Consider the following 18377-nt stretch of genomic DNA (forward strand, 5'->3'; position numbering starts at 1 on the left):
TGTTTGCTTCAACCCATTATATTCTTTGATCGTTGCGTCTCCAGAATAAATCCTTAAATCCTTTTTTTCTCATGAAATTGTGGTTTTCAATCCAGAAATCAAATGGTGTCAGGCATGCTAACTTATCGTACTCAATCCACTCCAGGCTGTTTTGTTCCCCTTATTCTGCAAGTTGTCCTGACCTTCACCTTACCATAAAAAAAAGATGTCTACATCCTCTAGGTCTCCTGTAGTATAGTTGATGGACTCGTAGCCTGCTGCTTAGACCTTGCTCTTGATGACTGAAATTCTTTCTAACCTCGATCTGCAAAGTTTCCACTGGTGCATAATTTTACCAAAAGCTTAATTATCCGTGAAATAAAGTGGTGGCAAACAAATAGCTCTTTTCCATTTGTGTGAAGATGACGCATACAAAAATGACACCAGTGGCAAGGTGCGGGAGTAGATTAAGAGTACAAGCTTAAAAAAACGCTACTTGAAAAATGACTGCATCTTGAAGAATGTTTTTTCTAGCAACCTAGGTGAAGATAAACATGCTGATGAGAAAGGGGATGTAGAGCCAACTAGAGTTCCACATCACAAAACATATTGTACATTATCTCAAATAAGGAGCGGCTCAGAAAGAACAAGAGCACAACCACAAACACAGAGTTTGAAAAAAGAGGCCACATTGACGCACTTTACAATAGAACAAATACAGATAATTATTTTTGTACAAATAAACTGAATATATGTGCATCAATATTTTTTTTATCATTTTGGAATATAAAGGACATTGCCATTGAAAGGAAGCGTTGTTTTAGCACAATAAATGATTTAAATTACAACATATTGAACCATCGAAGGAGAAGGACTCATATGTGGCATATGAAGCCCTGGCAAAACTACTCGGCCTTCCATTTTTACAAGAAATGCTGAAGGATTGTACACTTTACTTTAACCATCACAGGCACAAGCATCATCAAAGGAGTTGTGAATTAAAAACAATATAACTCTGCAACCATAATTCAAACATGTGTTACTAAATGTGTAACAATGCTTTAATTTCAGCGACATACTGCAACAGGTTACTGTCTTGCTCCTTGCAGTTCAACCTAGTCTGCATAAAACCATTACATTGTATTTTTTCCTCCTGCCAAAGCAGCAAAAGGAAAACATCTCAACATGAGACAGATGAGCAGGGGTTCTCAAATACTTAACATCTACTGTGCTCCATATAACATGTAGCATCATCCCCTGCCCAAAAGTGGGAACCTTACAGTCCAGGGTGGCACAGGGGCAAGTCCCACATGGAAGAGGTGGGGCAACAGAGACCTCTAATCCTCACGACTGCTCTGCTCCTCTTGGTTTTGACTTATTTTTCGTGGTGTATTTGAAGCTCTGCAACGGGTTCTGCTTACTGTATAACTGGGAAAGAACAACATACATAAGTATTAAAAAACACATTCCATTGCCCCTCCAACCCCTCACAGCCCCCTCATAACGTATCTGTGCGACTCCCAACCCATCTGTGTTAACCCTACATCACAGGTGCACTCCACAAAGCATCTCAAGGAATCATACATTTTATGGGGGCAGGACTGCAAGTGCTTAAAAACACAGGATGGAGTACTAAATAGGAGGATGTGCAGACATCTTATTTGCAGATGCCCCAGTGACAATGTATATTTGACAGAAACCAATGACTTTGAGCCTCTACAACCCAGTGGACATAAGCCATTCTGAATGCTGCACTCACAGGTGAAGCTATAAAATCCATGGTCAAAACTGAACATGCTTCAAGCTGCACACCATCCAGGATCTGGATTTTTCACAAGACTAATTACCAGACACGCCTAGCTATATGGCCTTAAGAGGGGTAGTTTGGGGCTGCAACTCATGCCTTGATGCTGAAGTCTTCGATTGCCAGTGAAGTCATAACTACCAGATAAATGTCCTTTAGGCATGCATCCTCAACACCAAATCTGTGGTAGCCATCTGGCATTTCCAGTGCGATTGACTAGCTGTTTTCGATGCCCTCTTTGATCAAGATGTGGGTGCTGAAGGTTAGACCGCTGTGGCGAGTCAGGACACAGACGAGGTTCGATCATTTTAAGGATTTTATTCAAGTAAAAAGGGAAAATAAATAACTTCTAGCTATCCCTAAGCTATGGGTTTTCACTACCTAACACGTGCTCGTCAGTCAGCGTTGAGTCTCAAAAGGAAAAACTGGCCTGTCCAACTCTAATATGCTCCATCTCTGCCACTATTCATAATAACCAAGGTGCAGGAGAATGACTCCCTTTTCCTGTATTCTGCTACTCAGAAAAGCGTCTCTTTAATAGTCCATTTGTTAAGTAGTTCTTTGATAAGTTCATGCAATTAAGAAATAGATTTTCCAGCTTTCCAAACGTGTTTTTAACACTTTAGTTTTCCTTTCTGAAATACCTTTTCTCTTGGCTCAATAGCCTCTTTATTACTTCTTGACACAAAGTCCACTTTCTTTCCTGGCTGGGCCACTTAATACTTTTGGCAGACTTCTCAATCTCATATCACTCTCTCTTGGTACTGAGACATTTGTGATTCTTCCAACAAGGATCACCACCTAAATCCCACTCTTCAATGTTACTGGGATGAGTATGCTTGGACCAGTAACGATTGTAATTGGTATTATACTCTTCACTGTCAATGGAACAATTGTGATTATACCAATAAAAACTGTAACTTAATTCTTCCTCTTTAGTATTACTGAGGTGAGTATTATTGTGCAAGTAATTTACACTTGAATTCCGCATCTCCTTATTACTGGGACAAGTAAGATTGTGCCAGTAATGATTCACTCTTGACTTCCTCTCTTTACAACTACGGCAACAAGTAGGATTCAGGTACTCGTTTTATTCGTTGTCCCTCCTGTGTCTCCCACCGTCCCAGTCACCTTCTCTCTGTGGGTTTGGAAGTCCTGCTTGCAGGATGGGAAACTCTCCTCTTTCCATCAAGATGGTCTCTGCCTTCGTTCTAACTCGCTCGGTTCCTCGGCATCCGCTGTGAGGTACCGTAGTGGTCTTAGCATAGTTGGCAGATTGCATAGTCCACCCCTTCTGGCTCATGCCACTACTCACAAATTGTTTTTTTTAGGGTTTCCGTCCCCTGGTATTCTCCTGCTTCCAGCTCTTCTTATGCTTCCCTCAAATGCCTGCCAGTTGCCTCCTTGGCATGCAGGACTTCCCGGGTTGTGACCGGTTCCCACTGCAAAGCTGGTTTGAAACTCCTGGCTTCTCTCCTCCAGGATAACGTTTCTTCTTCTCTTTTTAGGACACATAGCTGGGCCCTCCCCAGCAGAGGATTATAGTACGCTTTCCTTTTCACTTGAGTGCTCTGTATTATTCAATCCCTCTTCTTCTTCACAGTATTGTCAGTTCCGGAGACTTGAGTGTTCTGCATCACATGCTCGCTCTAATCTTTTTCACAGTATTATTAAAATACATGTCCTCAGGTTGAACCACAGTTTTTATGGCACAGTAACAAACAGTGGTTTGATCTTCTTGGGCTTTCTGAAGCCTCAGTGTTATTGGTGGTTTGAGATAGTAACTCAGAGCTCCTTGGCGCAACAGGAGTCCTTGTCCCCAAGGTGAGCGAGGGAGGAGAGCGAGCCACTCCTGAGAAATGCTGCTGGTCTCTACCCCTAGGAGGGTATCACATAGCGGGTTCACCTCTCTAGCCTCAAAGGGAAAGGCTTCCCCTAGGGATAAGTGACAATCCAGAGATTCATCACACCACCCACTGAGAGACACCACCGTTAAGCATCCACCACGGCTCTAGATATTACAGTAAAGTACTAGGCTGAACAGTGCAAGACCCTAAATGAAGCAAATGGGATATTCAGATTCTAACGAACATTCAACCAAAATTGTTCTCACCCATGCCTGCAACTTCCTAACTATTGCTTGTCCCTTTCACCTCTCCCCCCATCCTCAATTTACTTGACCCATCTGTAGCCTTCAACATGGTGACCCATTCTCCCAAACTCTTTCTTCCCTTAGTTTCAAGGACATTACTTCATTCACTGACCTATCTGACTGTGCCTTCTCATGGAAATCCATAACCATATCCCTCCCTGTAAGCGTCACCCATAGATCCTTCCTAGGCCCACTCCGATACACACTCTCTACACTCTCGCCCTTGGGAAGCGAATTTCCTCCCCAGTATCAAATATCTCTTCATTGATGATACCCAATTCATCTTCTCCTTCACCTCTGCCATCTCCAAAGAAATACCCAACTGCCGGTTCCATGCGTTAATATCGCCGTACAAAAATATCGCCATACAAAAATATCACCATATTTTTGCGGCAATATTAAGGCATGGAACCTGCAGGGGACAGCCCCTGCACAATTTGTAAAGGAGCGGGGAACACCCCCGTTCCCAAAAATTATCCCCCCCCAGAAATATCACCTATAGCCGTTCCAGACGACCATATATAAGGCGATATTTTTGGTGGCGATAATATGTAGTGATACCAAACTGCCTTCCTGCCATCTGCCACTGATTGGCTCTACACTGCCTGATCCCAAACCTAACAAGGGGAGAAGTCATTTTTCACTTAGCCTCCAACGCTAACCCCAATATCCCTTTTCCTCAGGACATCCTCCCCCATGACTTCAAACCATGTGATTCACCTTCATAACAAAATGAAACATTTACAGTTAATCACAGCCACTGCCACAGCAGCTAGCATCAACCTTCTAGTAAGACAAATCGGCCCACACCTCACAACACTCAAACTCTGATCTTTATCATAGTTCAAACAAAAAAGTGAGAGCTGGAAGGTTTATAAGTAATCTTATCTCTGGAGAAGCTCTGTTCAACACTCCAGACAATTGTTGCTCTGCCTGCCAAGCCATTACAAGACCATATGTATATTAGGCTTGAATCCACCCCAAAAGAGGCAGTCCAGGCAGAACTGCTAGGTCACATCCCCTCTGCACGACACCACAAGCACCCCCTTTCTGTAATGGCTTGGCAGGTTGGAGAACAATGGTCTTGAGTGTTGCTCAGAGCAATTGCCAAAAGTTAAGACTAAGTCTAAAGTTTCCAGCTATCCACTTTTCTTATGGTTTACTCACCTTCAGTGGGACAGATATGCCCAGACATGGGTCTCAAGCTTGTGGGATTAGAGAACAAGGCTACTCCTCACTGATTATTCACAATGACGACGAAACAAGTCTGGTGCTTCTTGTGAAGAAGGTATTTGACCTAGCAGTTCAGGAAGGACTGCCTCCTTTGGGGTGGGAGCAATCCTCATTTGCATGTGGTCATTTTGCCCTTTCTGTGATGGCTTGGCAGGCTGAAGAACGATAGTCTGGAGGGTTGCCCAGAACATTTGCGAGACACTAAGATTAATTCAAAACCTTTCAGCCACCAGCTCTTGTTTTGCTTTATCATAGTCCTCAGCAGATTGAGCTACTGCACACGTCTACTCCTTGGTGTTCCCCTCTACTGTCCTTTGCTCTCAACAAAAAGTTATTAACTTTGTTGTTAGGCAAGATTGTATGCAGTACCCTTTGGGTGCACTAAAACAACCCGGACCTCCTGGCAATAGGAATACAACCTTCGGTACAAATCTGTACTACAGAGGTTGGTAGTGTGGTTGAGTAGCCAGGCTTATCTCAAGAGGGGACAATGTGAGCTCTAGGGGAGTTCCACAGAGATTCACAGTGACCAGTATCCAAATAAACACTTACACACAAGGTTTCTTGATTAAATAATTATTAATTTATCAGAGTAAACCTTCTTCAGAAAGGAGCATTATAAAGCAGCACACAAATACACTTCCAAAATACACACTCTTAGTTCTCTAAATCAGCAATTACCCATTTGGGATGGCACGCAGACACATCCTACACCCTCAGATGACTTCAATAGTTAGGGGGCTGTTGACATTAATATCTCACTGTTGCATTTAGAATATTCGAGAGGAGTGTCAAAGAAAATGGGGGTTCAGAATGAAACGAGTATTCACACAATTCTTAACCAGGTAAGTACTTTCAATTACCCCCCTAATGCAAGGTCAGTTAACCCTTTCCTGGAAGGAAGGCAAAACACATAAGCAGAAGAGAGAAGAGTCATTCAGAGAGCCAGGCCAGCCATTGTTAAGTTAGCAAAAAGTCAAGGTGAGCTGAAGCACTTCTTGCAGGTAAGTAGAAAGTCTTTCACAATGTTTAAAAATGTCTTTGTAGAATAGAAGAAATCAAAGTAGGGCAATAAGCTGATTAGGCTTGTGAAGTAAAGAAATTGCAAGCAACTCTACAAGAGCAACCAAGACAAGTCTCCAAAGAGGACAGGCAAGATGGCACAACAAGAGGTAAATTCTATCAGACTTTGCAGTACCTTTAGGTTGAAGAAAAGTGCAGCAGATGACTTTGGTTCCTTTGCAGCTCTGCAGATCCTGGGGTTCCTGGGCCGCAGTCGTGGGGACAAGAGGGAGGACTTCTGGGGACTCCTGCACTGCAATGGGACGGTCACTGACCGCAAACGGCAATCTTCAAACAAGTGGCTCTTCAGTGTTTCAGCTCCTTGCGTCTACCCCAAAAAGCAACACCGCGGTTCCTGGTTGTTGAGATGGGCTTTCCTTGCATCTGGGGTCCCACACTGTTGAGGGAGCTCAGGCTCAGTCAGTTCTGCTTCCTGAGAGTCCGGAGGACCTTCCCGAGTTCTTGGCCAGCTTCAAAGCAACGCACACAATCTGGTGTTCCTCTCCCTGGCTATTCGGTTCCAGCAGCGACTGCAGTGGAAATTCAACTAGCTTCGAGAGGGTGTCCAGGTGGCTAACTCTTGGAGTCGATTGGTCCCACCAACTCAAAGGGAGAAGTCGTCCTTGCAGGGGCTTCTCTGTCAATACGAATTTTGAGTTTCTGCACAGCAGCAAGGCTTCACCGGGCAAACCAACGGTCTAGGAGTTGCAGCAGGCGTCCTCTTCAAGTTCTTCTTCGGATTCCTTCGCCCAGTGGTCGACTCTGCCTTCCAAGCCAAAAAGCCTTGCCTTTTATGCAGGTTTTTGCCATTCATTCCAGCCTAGCTGTCAGTCACCCAGTAGGGTGGCTGTCCTTGCCGGACAGCCAGCTGGCCAATCACCTAAGAGTCTCCTAGGTAACTAAGCACAGGGAGTTTTGGGCACATCCCTTGCTTCCTGCCCCCGCCAGACACCCTGGAGCCAGGAGGCTTGCTTCACTTGTGAATCCCGCCAAAGGCAAAATGAACAAAGGGACCAAACCTGGTTTGGTTCGCAGAGTAAACCTCAAGAAGGAACTTTCCACAAAGAAATGGCAAAAAAAGAAGACCAGGGCCATTTTGACAAAAATGGCACCCTTGGGTGCTTTACTGCAGCTGCGAAAGCAGCCCGCAGTAAATGCACACCAGAGTAGCTCAAAATAAACTACTGCCACCAGCCATTCATTGAGGAAAGAGTAACAAAAATGTTACATGAGAAACTAGACAAAGGGGATACCAAGTAACACCTCCAGCACCCTATTGTAAGATAGCGTGTGCTGGGTATAGAAAGTTACACATGTAAGTAAATTCAATTTCACTTCACTGCTCTTGGAAACAGGAGTTTATCCAAGAGAAGGTATTTAAACCTTTGGGAAATCTGAAAGACTTCCCTGTGCCACTGCACTGAAGGTGCTGTGTGACAATGTAAAAGAGGATGCCTATGGAGTTTGTCAGACTCCACAACCAAAACAAACAGAGTTCAAAACCACATTAAAATACATGAGTGGGAAGAAGGGTCTCAATTCTACAGGTTAAAAAATTCAAGTCCTCAAAAATCCAGCAAAGTTGCTGGGGGTCTCCAAGGTACAGAGTAATTAGCACATTTCTGAGAATACTCCCTAACATGTGCCATAAATGTACTTTTTAACCTAGCCAGATCCTGCCCCACCTCAACCTGCAGTAACCTCACTGTATGGCTCTCCAAGCAAAGAATACTCTTCAAATTCTTGCTACTCTTTAAATTCATCCATGGCCTTCATCAAATCCATTATCCACTCCACTGGAATGCGCTCCCACTGGCTATCAAAGTTATTTTATATGGAGGACTGCTCCAAACTAGGCTCTCACTCAAATTGCAAGTGAGTGAACAAGCCCCTACTTGAAACCCCACCTTCCCTTCTACATTAGCCTCCCAAACCATCCCTTCTACTAACGTCCCATATGATAATACAAACGTAAATTGTAGTTATGTAAATACTGACACTAATTTCTGAATGCTATATTATTATTGTTCCATTCTCGGTTTGCGTTTCATTATTACACATTAACCACCAGGTCTCTTTCATCCACTGTACAAATGATTTTTGTAAAATCACGCCTCCTGCCTCTGCCTTCTGTAACTGTATACTCTGCACTGGATTTTTGTTCACAATGACATCTTGACTTTTACTAAATGCAATGAATAGTATCCTACAACTGAATCTTTAACACCCCACACACCCTAATTATACAAACATAAGAAAAAGAGCTTATAGCTGCAGCGAAGGGGCACTCATTGGTAATGGGATATGGACCCTCTGCTGGTGTTCCTTTAGAAGACCACCATCTAAGAATATTCATAAGGCAGTATGCTTTTTGCAAAACGTAGGGCTACCCTTTGGTGTCAATCAGAATCTTGCTGGTAGGTCGCTACCCAAGATTCAGAGCAAGAGGTCTACTATAAGGGCATGTTTGCCTTGAGCGATGGGGATTGCAGTGGAGGGTATCTCCATTTAGAGAAAAGGCTCTTTGATGGTCACTAATAAAAGGGGCATGAAGCTGGGCAACACCAATTACCCCAATAGATGTGTAGATATTTCATACATTAGCTCCAGTTGCTCAAAATGACCCTTCCTCCCGGTACCCACCTGCCCCCCAACTAATCTGAGCCATCTACCCAGATACCGACCTTGACATTCTTCTTGAATTGACTGCCTGTAGCTCCTGGCTTTCTCCGTCTCCTCTTTTGGATCATTGGATTGGCAATGCCACGCAGTGTTGGTGGAACTAAGAATAAAGGAGAGGATTGTGAAATGATTATTGGAAGTTAAATTTGTGGTTGCTCCAAAGTTGAGCTTTTAGGCTATCGCACATACATGTTTAAGAACGTTCGTACCATGCGGCAGGGAGGAAATGTTACTTGTAGTACTGTGTGTGGGATGAAGGACCACTTCACTAGGGAAAACACTATAAATGTAATAATTGCCCTTAATTATAAACAAAAGTGTCTGGCTTCATTCTTACTTTTTTTCAACAATACAAGAAATACCACTTTTAGGCAGCCAGGATGTTTCAGGTTGCAGATTAGTTCTCTTGAATGTATCGCAACACAGGGCTGTGAGGATCCATAAGAACTGAGCATAAAGCACAACTAAAAAGAGTCTATAGAGCCTAGGAGAGAGAGCTGTTTTGCAGAAGGATGGTAATTCTACTTCAGGAGAAAACATTTTGCTTGACGGAATACAACTTCTCTTTTCCAAAGGAGACACTCTCTACCCCTCGTCTGTTGGTATTAATCCTTTTAATAGCAGTGTGGCTGCAGTTGGACCTGCTGCCCTTAACAGACACATGGCATTACCATTCCTCGAGCATAGGCCTTGGCCAGACCCCATGACATCTTTTTTATTTGGGGCAGCCCTCCACACACCCTTTTCTGTCCTCACTCCATATAACCCATATATTACCCTGCCTCAATACCACAAACACATCCTGAACTTACCTCAGTCAAATGCAGAGGAAGGCCCAACAGCAAAAAATGCAGTTAACTGATGTGGCTAAATGGGCAGATACCCATAATTCACTGTCTCAGTCAAGCACCTTCTACAGCGGACAGATTTATTGCACCAGGAGGAAAAATATTCCAGTTGGCACTTTATTGTTGATATGAGTATCTTTTACACTGCATGCACATGTGTGGTCTCTGTGATACTTGTGGATGGGTCATGTTAGGTAGATTTTCCTCCTTGAGTCAAATTCGCACCACTTTGTGAGACCCCCTGCATTGTATCTAGACACTGGGGCCGACTGGGAGCCAAAAGAGACCCTGGAAAAAATGTCCAAAGTGGCCCCATATTACACATTTTCAGCAAGTCCAATCCTTCGCCTATGGGGAAATTTGGAAATGCAACACAAAAGAGGCCGAGCGTGCTGAGGTCTACCAGGAAATCTACAGAGTTCCCTATAGGCCAGTACGCCCCTGTGTGGACTATTGGATTTTTGGACTGATGCTCCTGAGTGGGAACCCTTTTCCACACTCACTAAATTTTTTAACCTGACATTGGGATCACTTTTTGATACTTTTTAAGGGAGTTACGCTTTCCTCCATGTTTTCTGGTATCTATCATTTTTGCAGCACATAACACTTTCTATGTTGCTGGGCAGCTCCTTGACCTTCCCTTATTATTCTACCTGTGCTAACACAGGGCAGGGGGACACTTTGCCCCACCTGTATTTTATTTTCAGCACACCTCTACTACTGTAAGTAGAGTGTGGAGCGGAAACATTGTATCCCTTTTCACACTTCACCAGTAACTTTTAGTTACTGATCCAAGTTCATCTGACAGAAGGTGGCAGTGTACCTTTTTGCATGACATCGTGTGGTCTTTTGTCACAGGCTGCCATCGCCGCTGCGGTGACACCAAGGTCACCATTTACCTAAAACGGTAGCTATACCTTTCAAAGCCCTGTTCTTGATGACATGGTCTTTGAGCCTTCTTCTACCTGACTGGGTGGGGGTGGTCTTCATGGGTCTTTTGTCTTTGGCAGGCTTCCCTTGAAAAGCCAGCTGGTAACTCTGAGTGCCTGAAAGGACTGGAAGTGGGGGAGGTGACCGAAACTCCTCTGGTCTTTGTCCTGCAGTGTGCCTGCCTGGAACCAGATTGTGCTGGGAGGCTGGCTGTCCCTGGATAGCCATAGCCCAATTTCGAATTAATGCATGTCTGGTGATAGGTGGGCTCAGCCAGTTTTACTGCATAAAAGACGATGGTCCTGGAGCAGAAACTCAGAGTCGAACACTGGAACTGAAGATCCGAAGGAGAAGGACATCCGCAGCCACTTCCAGCGACCGCCAGAGCCCTTTGAGTAACCGCTGCAGACCCAAGCTCAACTTCTATGCGGCAGGTGTTAGGGGAGTTTTCTTAAGTCTACCAGTTTTTAAAACTATCTATAAAGTCTACCAGACTGTATACAACTATCCCTTGGAATAGACAGCCCTTACTTCTAGTATATGTCTGTACCACTCAGACCACTCAAATGTTTGGTAATATGGCAGAGCAGCCAGGCTGATTTTAGGAGGGAGATGTGAGTTGAGGGTAAGTACAGTGAACTCAGTAAATACATAGGGACAAAGAAACTGTTGTATAGTTATAGTAAAATAGTTTTTTTTTTATATACACAAGGAAAAAGTTGCTTTCAGGTAAGTAGGTACTATTTCAAACTAATAAACACAACAGAAAACCAATGCAATACCTCAGGTGAGTAAATCATAAGTTAAGATGTGTACAATGAATTAACATAGTTCAAGGTAAGTACAATTACTTGTTAATGCAACTCAGAAAAGGTTCTGTTGTAGACATAAAAAGGGTTATTCAACACCAACGATAGCAAGTCAGTACTTTAAAATCCTTGTAATACTTTTCAGAGGCCTTATGGCTTTAGCTGTCCATCCCCATCTAGGAATGAGTTCTTCAAAGTCAGATTGGAGGTAAAGCAGATATGGCACAGGAAAGGTTCCAGAGGTTTCTTAAATTACAAGTAAGTAGAATGCTTTTGTGGGTCAAAAAGGTTTCAGGGACCTTGGGAAAGGCTCCCAATGGGCCACAAGCTGAAGGGCAAATGGTATGGGCGAACAGCTGAACAAGCACTCCAGCAGCAAAGGAGCAACAGAATGAGTTGAGGTAATTACTACTACGAGTCCCACAGTATCCGAGGAGTTTTGACGATGCAGCTGGATTATTTCACAGTGTAACTGCGGTGGACCCAGTCTCCTGCTCCTTGGTCATGGTGATGAAAGAAGGGACTCTGTAAGGGATGTTGCAGCAGCAGTCGAGAGAAAGAACTCACCGCAAAGATTTAGCACCTTTTCACAGGCTCCAAGGGCGAACGGTTCTCATCTGAACGATTCAACTCGCTTACTCGCCCCTTGATTCTGGTGAGGGGACTTTGAGGAAAGGATTCTAGCTTCTGGAGGTCAGGAAAGGAGCCCACCAAAGATTTGGGAGAATTTGTTAACGGGAAGACGATGCATTGCAAAGTGGTCACAGGGTATTGGCAGTTCGCAGTCCAGAAGGTCACAGCATGTCATGGGAAGGCTCCTTTTGCAGGTCGTCTTAGGACCGATTATGCCCACCAGTCCAAGGGTCGAAGGGAGAAAGTCGTCCTCCTTGGAGCTTCCCTGTCAATTCGAAAACGGGGACAAAACACCAGCTGTACCTCACTGGTCACTGGAAGATGCTGCATGCATGTCTGGTCATCATCTTCGGTTCCTCTGTTCCAATGGTCAACTTGTCTTTTGCCTCTGGATCACATTCAAAATTGGTGGGAGTGGCTGTCCTTTCAGGAAAGTCAACCTCCCAGTTGGAACTGGTTCCAGACAGGCAAAGACAAAGAACAGTGTCGTTTCGGACTCCTACCCTGCTTAATGTCCTCACAGACACAATGGAGCCTCGGCGGGCTACAGAAAGGGTTCCAACTGAAGACAAGAGTCAAACTAGGGCCTCCCCATGCAGGATGGCAGAAGAAGGACCTAGAAAGACCAAGCACATGTAAAATGGCAATAAAAGAAAGAAGCCACCCTTTAAGGTCAATGGTGAACCTTCTCTGAGTAACCGCTGAGTAACCGCAGCTGTGGAGACAGCCTGTGGGCGAAATGCACACAAGTCAGTAGAACACGTCCACTGATCCCAGTCATAATTGTATGCTCGTCTCTGTAAGGAACAAGTTACTTACCTGTAACTGTTGTTCTCCAGCATGGGTCTGGCATGGATTCACATGCTCATGAATATTCCCCGTCGTCAGGCTGGGAATCCTCGGTAAAGAAAAAAACCAGTATCAGTTTCGTTTCTGATCTGTCTTTCGTAGTAATAACCAATCACTGGTCTCTGCGTCATACTGACCACAGCCAATGACTGCCCTCTACCTAAGCACCTCCTCCGGCAGCCATCTTCAGATTTGGAAGCACGTGAAGTGGCAGTATGACCAAGTGAAGAGCCGCAGAGGGGTAGGCGGGAGGGTTCGCATGTGAATCCATGCCAGACCCATGCTGGAGAACAACAGTTACAGGTAAGTAACTTGTTCCTTCTCCAGCATGGGGTCTGGCATGGATTCACATGCTCATGAATAAAGAATACATAGCAGTACACACATGCACAACCACGGGAGGTGGCAAAGGCTCAACATTAAGCATCACATTAACTCAACATTAAGCATCTTACCTCCTCACCAGGCTCACCTCAGGCGAACAGGTTGCGCAGCACTGCTTGGCCGACCCTGGACTCCTCCCTGGAATCCCGGTCGACGCAGTAGAATTTCGTGAAGGTGTGCGTCGACCTCCACGTAGCAGCCCTGCATATGTCCAGCAGGGGCACACCAGATAGGAACGCCGTGGTAGCTGCGATCGCTCTGGTGGAATGGGCTCTCGGACGGCCAGGCAGCGGTCGGTTTGCCAACCGGTGACAGTACATGATACAGCCGGAGAGCCATCTGGAGATGGAAGCCTTCGAGAGAGCCTTCCCCTGATTGACAGGTCCAAAGTTCACAAAGAGTTGTGACGTCTTCCGAAAACCTTTCGTGCGGTCCACGTAGAACTTCAGCGCTCTAGCTACATCCAGCGAGTGCAAAGTCCTCTCAGCCGGCGACGAAGGCGACGGGAAGAACACAGGTAACACCAAGGGTTCGTTGAGATGGAAGTCCGACGGTACCTTGGGCATGAAGGAGGGGTGCGTCCTGAGCACTACCCTCGTGTCGTGGAAAGTCAAGTACGGGGCCTTGCAGGAAAGGGCCTGGATCTCTCCCACTCGTCGTGCGGAGGTGATGGCCACGAGAAAAGCTGTTTTCCACGATAGAAACTTCAACGGGGCCGAGTGCAGAGGCTCGAACGGAGGTCCCATGAGCTTGGTCAGCACCACGTTGAGCTCCCACGCCGGGGCCGGAGCCTTCACCGGCGGGAACGATCTGAACAGTCCCTTCATGAACTCTTTCACCAGACGATGAGACCACAAGGACGTCCGGCCCGTGGTTCTGGTGTATCGGGAGATCGCAGCAAGATGAATCTTGATGGACGCGTGTGCCAGACCAGCTTTGGCCAGCGTCAGCAGGTACGGCAGTACTTGGGGAGCCGTAATCCGTAGAGGGTTAATCTTCTGTGCGTGGCACCAGAACGAGAACCTCTTCCATTTGTGTCCGTAGCATTTAAGAGTCGAGGACGCCCTGGCCTTTGCAAGAACCTCTCTGCAATCGGCCGGTATGTCGTATCCTCCAAACTCTAGCGCTGCAGGAGCCAGGCCTGCAAGTTCAGCGACTTCGGGTCGTGGTGGAGGATGGCGCCTCCTTCCCTGGAGAGTAGATCCGCGTCCGCCGGCAGCTTGATTGGCGGGGACGCTGACAAGTCCAGAAGGTCCGGGAACCATATCTGCCTCGGCCACGCAGGTGCGACGAGGATCATCCTGCACCGTGACCTCTTGAGCTGGTTGACGAGCCGGATTAGCAGAGGCAAGGGAGGGAACGCGAAGAGGAACAGGCCCTCCCAGGGGAACGAGAAAGCATCGCCCATGCTCCTCGTCTGGGGAAACCTGCTGGCGAACCTCCGGCACTTGGTGTTCGTCGCCGTCGCGAACAGGTCGATCTGGGGTGTGCCCCACCGTCGGAAGAGGCGATCCACCAGATCCTGCCGTAGTTCCCACTCGTGGCACGAGCGCAGCTCCCTGCTGAGTGAGTCGGCGATGGTGTTTTTTATCCCTGCCAGATGAAACGGCACCAGAAGAATCCCTTGGGCGACGGCCCAATGCCACAGGTCCTGCGCCTCCTTGGACAGCGCTGGGGACCTGGTTCCGCCTTGTTTCCTGATGTAAAACATGGTGGTGGTGTTGTCGGTGAAGATCCTCACCACCTTGCCCTTGAGGGACGGAAGGAAGGACCTGAGGGCCCAAAACACTGCACGGAGCTCCAGGACGTTGATATGCAGGGACTTCTCCGTCGGGAGCCAGAGTCCCCTTGCGTGCAGATTTTCGGTGTGCGCTCCCCACCCTTCTAGGGAGGCATCCGTGGTCACAGTCACCTGGTGGGCTGGGGTCTGGAAGTCCATGCCCGCCGTCAGATGCGCGCGGGTGCCCCACCACCGTATCGCTCGTCGGAAACTCTCGTCGAGCTTGATCCTTTCCTCGAAGCTGCCCGTCGTCTGGATCCAGCGCGCATCCAGGAATTCTTGCAACGGGCGCATCCGGAGCCTGCACATGGGAATGAGGTAGATGCAGGAAGACATCATCCCGAGGAGGGACTTGATGGACCTCACTTTGGCCGCGTCGGCCACCAACATCCGTTGCACCTTGCCCAAGATGGTCCTGGTCCTCTCCTCCGACGGGGAGGCCAGAAGGGACACTGTGTCGAGCCTCGCTCCCAGAAACAGTGCGACTTGCGCGGGCACCAGGTGGGATTTGGCGTAGTTCACGGAGAATCCCAGGTCCGTGAGGAGTTGGACGGTCCTTGCCGTGTGGACCACGGCGAGCTCCCTCGTCTTGGCGCGGATGAGCCAGTCGTCCAGGTAGGGGTAGACGTGGATCCCCTCGCGGCGCAGCTGCGCCGCCACCGGTGCGAGGCACTTGGTGAAAACCCTGGGTGCCGACCGTAGTCCGAAGGGAAGGGCTTTGAACTGGTAATGACGCCCTTGGACCACGAATCTGAGGAATTTTCGGTGCCCCTTTAGGATGGGAATGTGGAAGTAGGCATCCTCCAAATCCAACGACGATAGGAAGTCTCCTTCCTCCAGCTGACCCAGGACGTGCTGGAGGGTGACCATCCGGAACTTCTGCGCATTGATGAACTTGTTCAGACGTCGCAGGTCCAGGATGGGGCGCCATCCTCCCGTCTTCTTCTTCACGAGGAAGTATCGCGAGTAGACTCCGGAGCCCCGAAGCCTCTTTGGGACGAGTTCGATGGCGCCCTTTCTGAGCATCGCCTTTACCTCCAGGAGAAGTTGAGGGACGTGAAGTTCTTTCCTGGCCACGGGGGGGACGCGCGGGCACCTTTTTTGAAATTCGAGCGCGTGGCCCCGGGCCAGGGCGTCCAGCACCCAACGGTCGGTGGAGATGGACTCCCACACGCTGACGAAGCCCGCCAGCCGGCCTCCCACCGGGGTGCTTCGGTGGGGGCCCGACCCCACGGCCGGTTCAATCCTGCTTGGACGCGGCCTTGCCGCCTTGACCTCCTTGGCGACGACGGCGGGGTCCGCTAGACTTGCCTCATCCTCTGTAGGCCTCTTGCGACGACGAGCGGGCCGCTTGACGGTAGGAAGCGAAACCGCCGCCGGAACCTTTGGAGGCGCCCTTGCCTCCGCCGCTCCGAAAGGGCGTCCGTCGTTGCTGCAGTACTCCAAGGGCCCGGGCCGTCTCAGTATCCGCCTTGATGGCCTGAAGGGAATCGTCCACTGTCTTCCCAAACAGGTTGTTCCCGTCGAAGGGCATGTCCAGGACTCTGGTCTGGACGTCCTGCCGAAAGTCCGTAGCTTTGAGCCATCCACGACGTCGAAGGCAAACGCCGTTGCCCAGCTGGCGGAACCCAGTGTCGGCGATGTCCGTCGCCACGGTGATGGCGTGGTCCGAAGCCACCTCACCTTCCTGCAGGATCTCAAGGGCCTCCGCCCTCTTGTCGTCCGGCAGAAAATCCAGCAGGGGAGCTATCTTGTACCAGAGCTCCCTGTCGTAGCGGGCCACGATAGCCAAGGCGTTGGCCGCTTTAATCGTCGTCGCTGCCGACGAGATGACTCTACGTCCCATAGCATCCAATTTCTTTCCCTCGCCGTCCGGCGGGGAAGTCGACGTGGAGGCCGCACCCCCCCCCGCTTTCTTCCTGGCTGCCGCGGAGACGACGGAGTCCGGGGTAGGCTGCGCCCGGAGGCATAGGGGAGCCGTGTCCGGGACCCGGTACTTTTTCTCGTACCGGTCTCTTCTCGCTGGCGTCGTGGAAGGGTTCTTGAGGAGGGAAAGGCCCTCATCCCAAATGTCGTCCAACAGAGGCACTGCGAGGACCGTCTTCCTCTTGGCCTCGCGCCGCTGGTAAAGGAAGCCTTCCTTTTTCTTCTCCTCAGGGCAGAGTTGGAAAAGCTCGGATGCCCTGGCGATCATTGAGTGGAACGATCCAATCTCGTCGGGCGGAGAAGCCCTGGTGGGAGGCGACGACGGAAAATCCTCGTCGTATGCCTCGTCGTCCGTACCCGTCGCTGCCGTGTCAGTCCCTGTATCATCCCCTCGGGTGGACGGGGAGGAGGGCTGGACGGGGCGCGACGGTTGAAAAGGAGGTGGTGGATGGATCCTTCTTTTCTTGGTAGGGGGAACACCAGAAGGTCCCGGTTCTGGATCCCCCGACGGGAGAGGTTCCTCCGTCGGTAACGGTAGCCTCGTCCTTATCTCGGAGCATAAGGACTGTATAGCCAACAAAATGGCCGCCGAGTTGTCTTGCGGCGCTGGCAGAGGGGAATCCGACGGGCGAGCAGGGGCCCCGTCGGTATCCTCGACGATGTCGTCGTCGTCACCTGCGTCGGGGTCCATTCCGACGGGCTGGCCTTCTTCCACGCCTAGGCCGTGGCTTAAGACCTCGATCAGTTCCTCTTCTGAGGTTGAGGCCGAATCTACGACGACGCCCTGCCCCCCCTTCTTCTTCCCCACGGAGGGTTTCACGGGGGTCCTATCGATGGGCACAAAGGAAGACTCCCTCCGAGGAGGCAGGGAGATTCTGGGCCCTGAGGTCGCCACCACTGGTGCAGCCACCACAGGCTGAGCCAGGGCCGCCGCGACCGTTTCGATAGAGGGCTTGGTCGGATGGATCAAGGCCTTCACCACCTTAGGTGCGCTCACCGCCTTATCCTTGAGGGAGGGGGCACTGCCACGCTCCTCCTCTGCCTTAGAGCTCGACCGGGGCCTCTCCAGGAGCTTCGCCGGGTGCTCGGCCTTCCTCTTACCCGACCCAGAGCGTTGGCTCGTGGTCGATGGTGCCGGGGAGGGTGCGCCCTGCCTGGCGCCCGTAGAGCCCGACCGTTCGGCGCTCCCGGTGCCAGCGGACTCGCGGTGCTTGGCCTTATGTTGGGCCCCCGTCGCCGGGGCGCCCTCAAAGGTCTTAGAAGACCGCTCGGATTTCTTCTTCTTCTCGCCAGACGGGCTCTTACC

At 49.0% G+C, this 18377-nt stretch overlaps 1 protein-coding gene across 1 annotated transcript in view; it reads right to left on the reverse strand.

Annotated features, from left to right (window-relative positions):
* Positions 1-679: 679 nt before the first annotated feature.
* The window catches only part of DDX56 (DEAD-box helicase 56), a 786153-nt gene continuing 768455 nt past the window's right edge, over positions 680-18377 (reverse strand). The window contains exons 13-14 of the mRNA XM_069618962.1: positions 8915-9012; positions 680-1407 (exon numbers count right to left, since the gene is read on the reverse strand). Coding sequence (XP_069475063.1) covers positions 1324-1407; positions 8915-9012 — 182 coding nt within the window. The 3' untranslated portion in view covers positions 680-1323. The remainder of the gene's footprint in view (positions 1408-8914; positions 9013-18377) is intronic.

The sequence above is a fragment of the Ambystoma mexicanum genome, chromosome 10, assembly GCF_040938575.1.
Source record: "Ambystoma mexicanum isolate Mex_15411 chromosome 10, UKY_AmexF1_1, whole genome shotgun sequence".
Lineage (NCBI taxonomy): Eukaryota > Metazoa > Chordata > Amphibia > Caudata > Ambystomatidae > Ambystoma > Ambystoma mexicanum.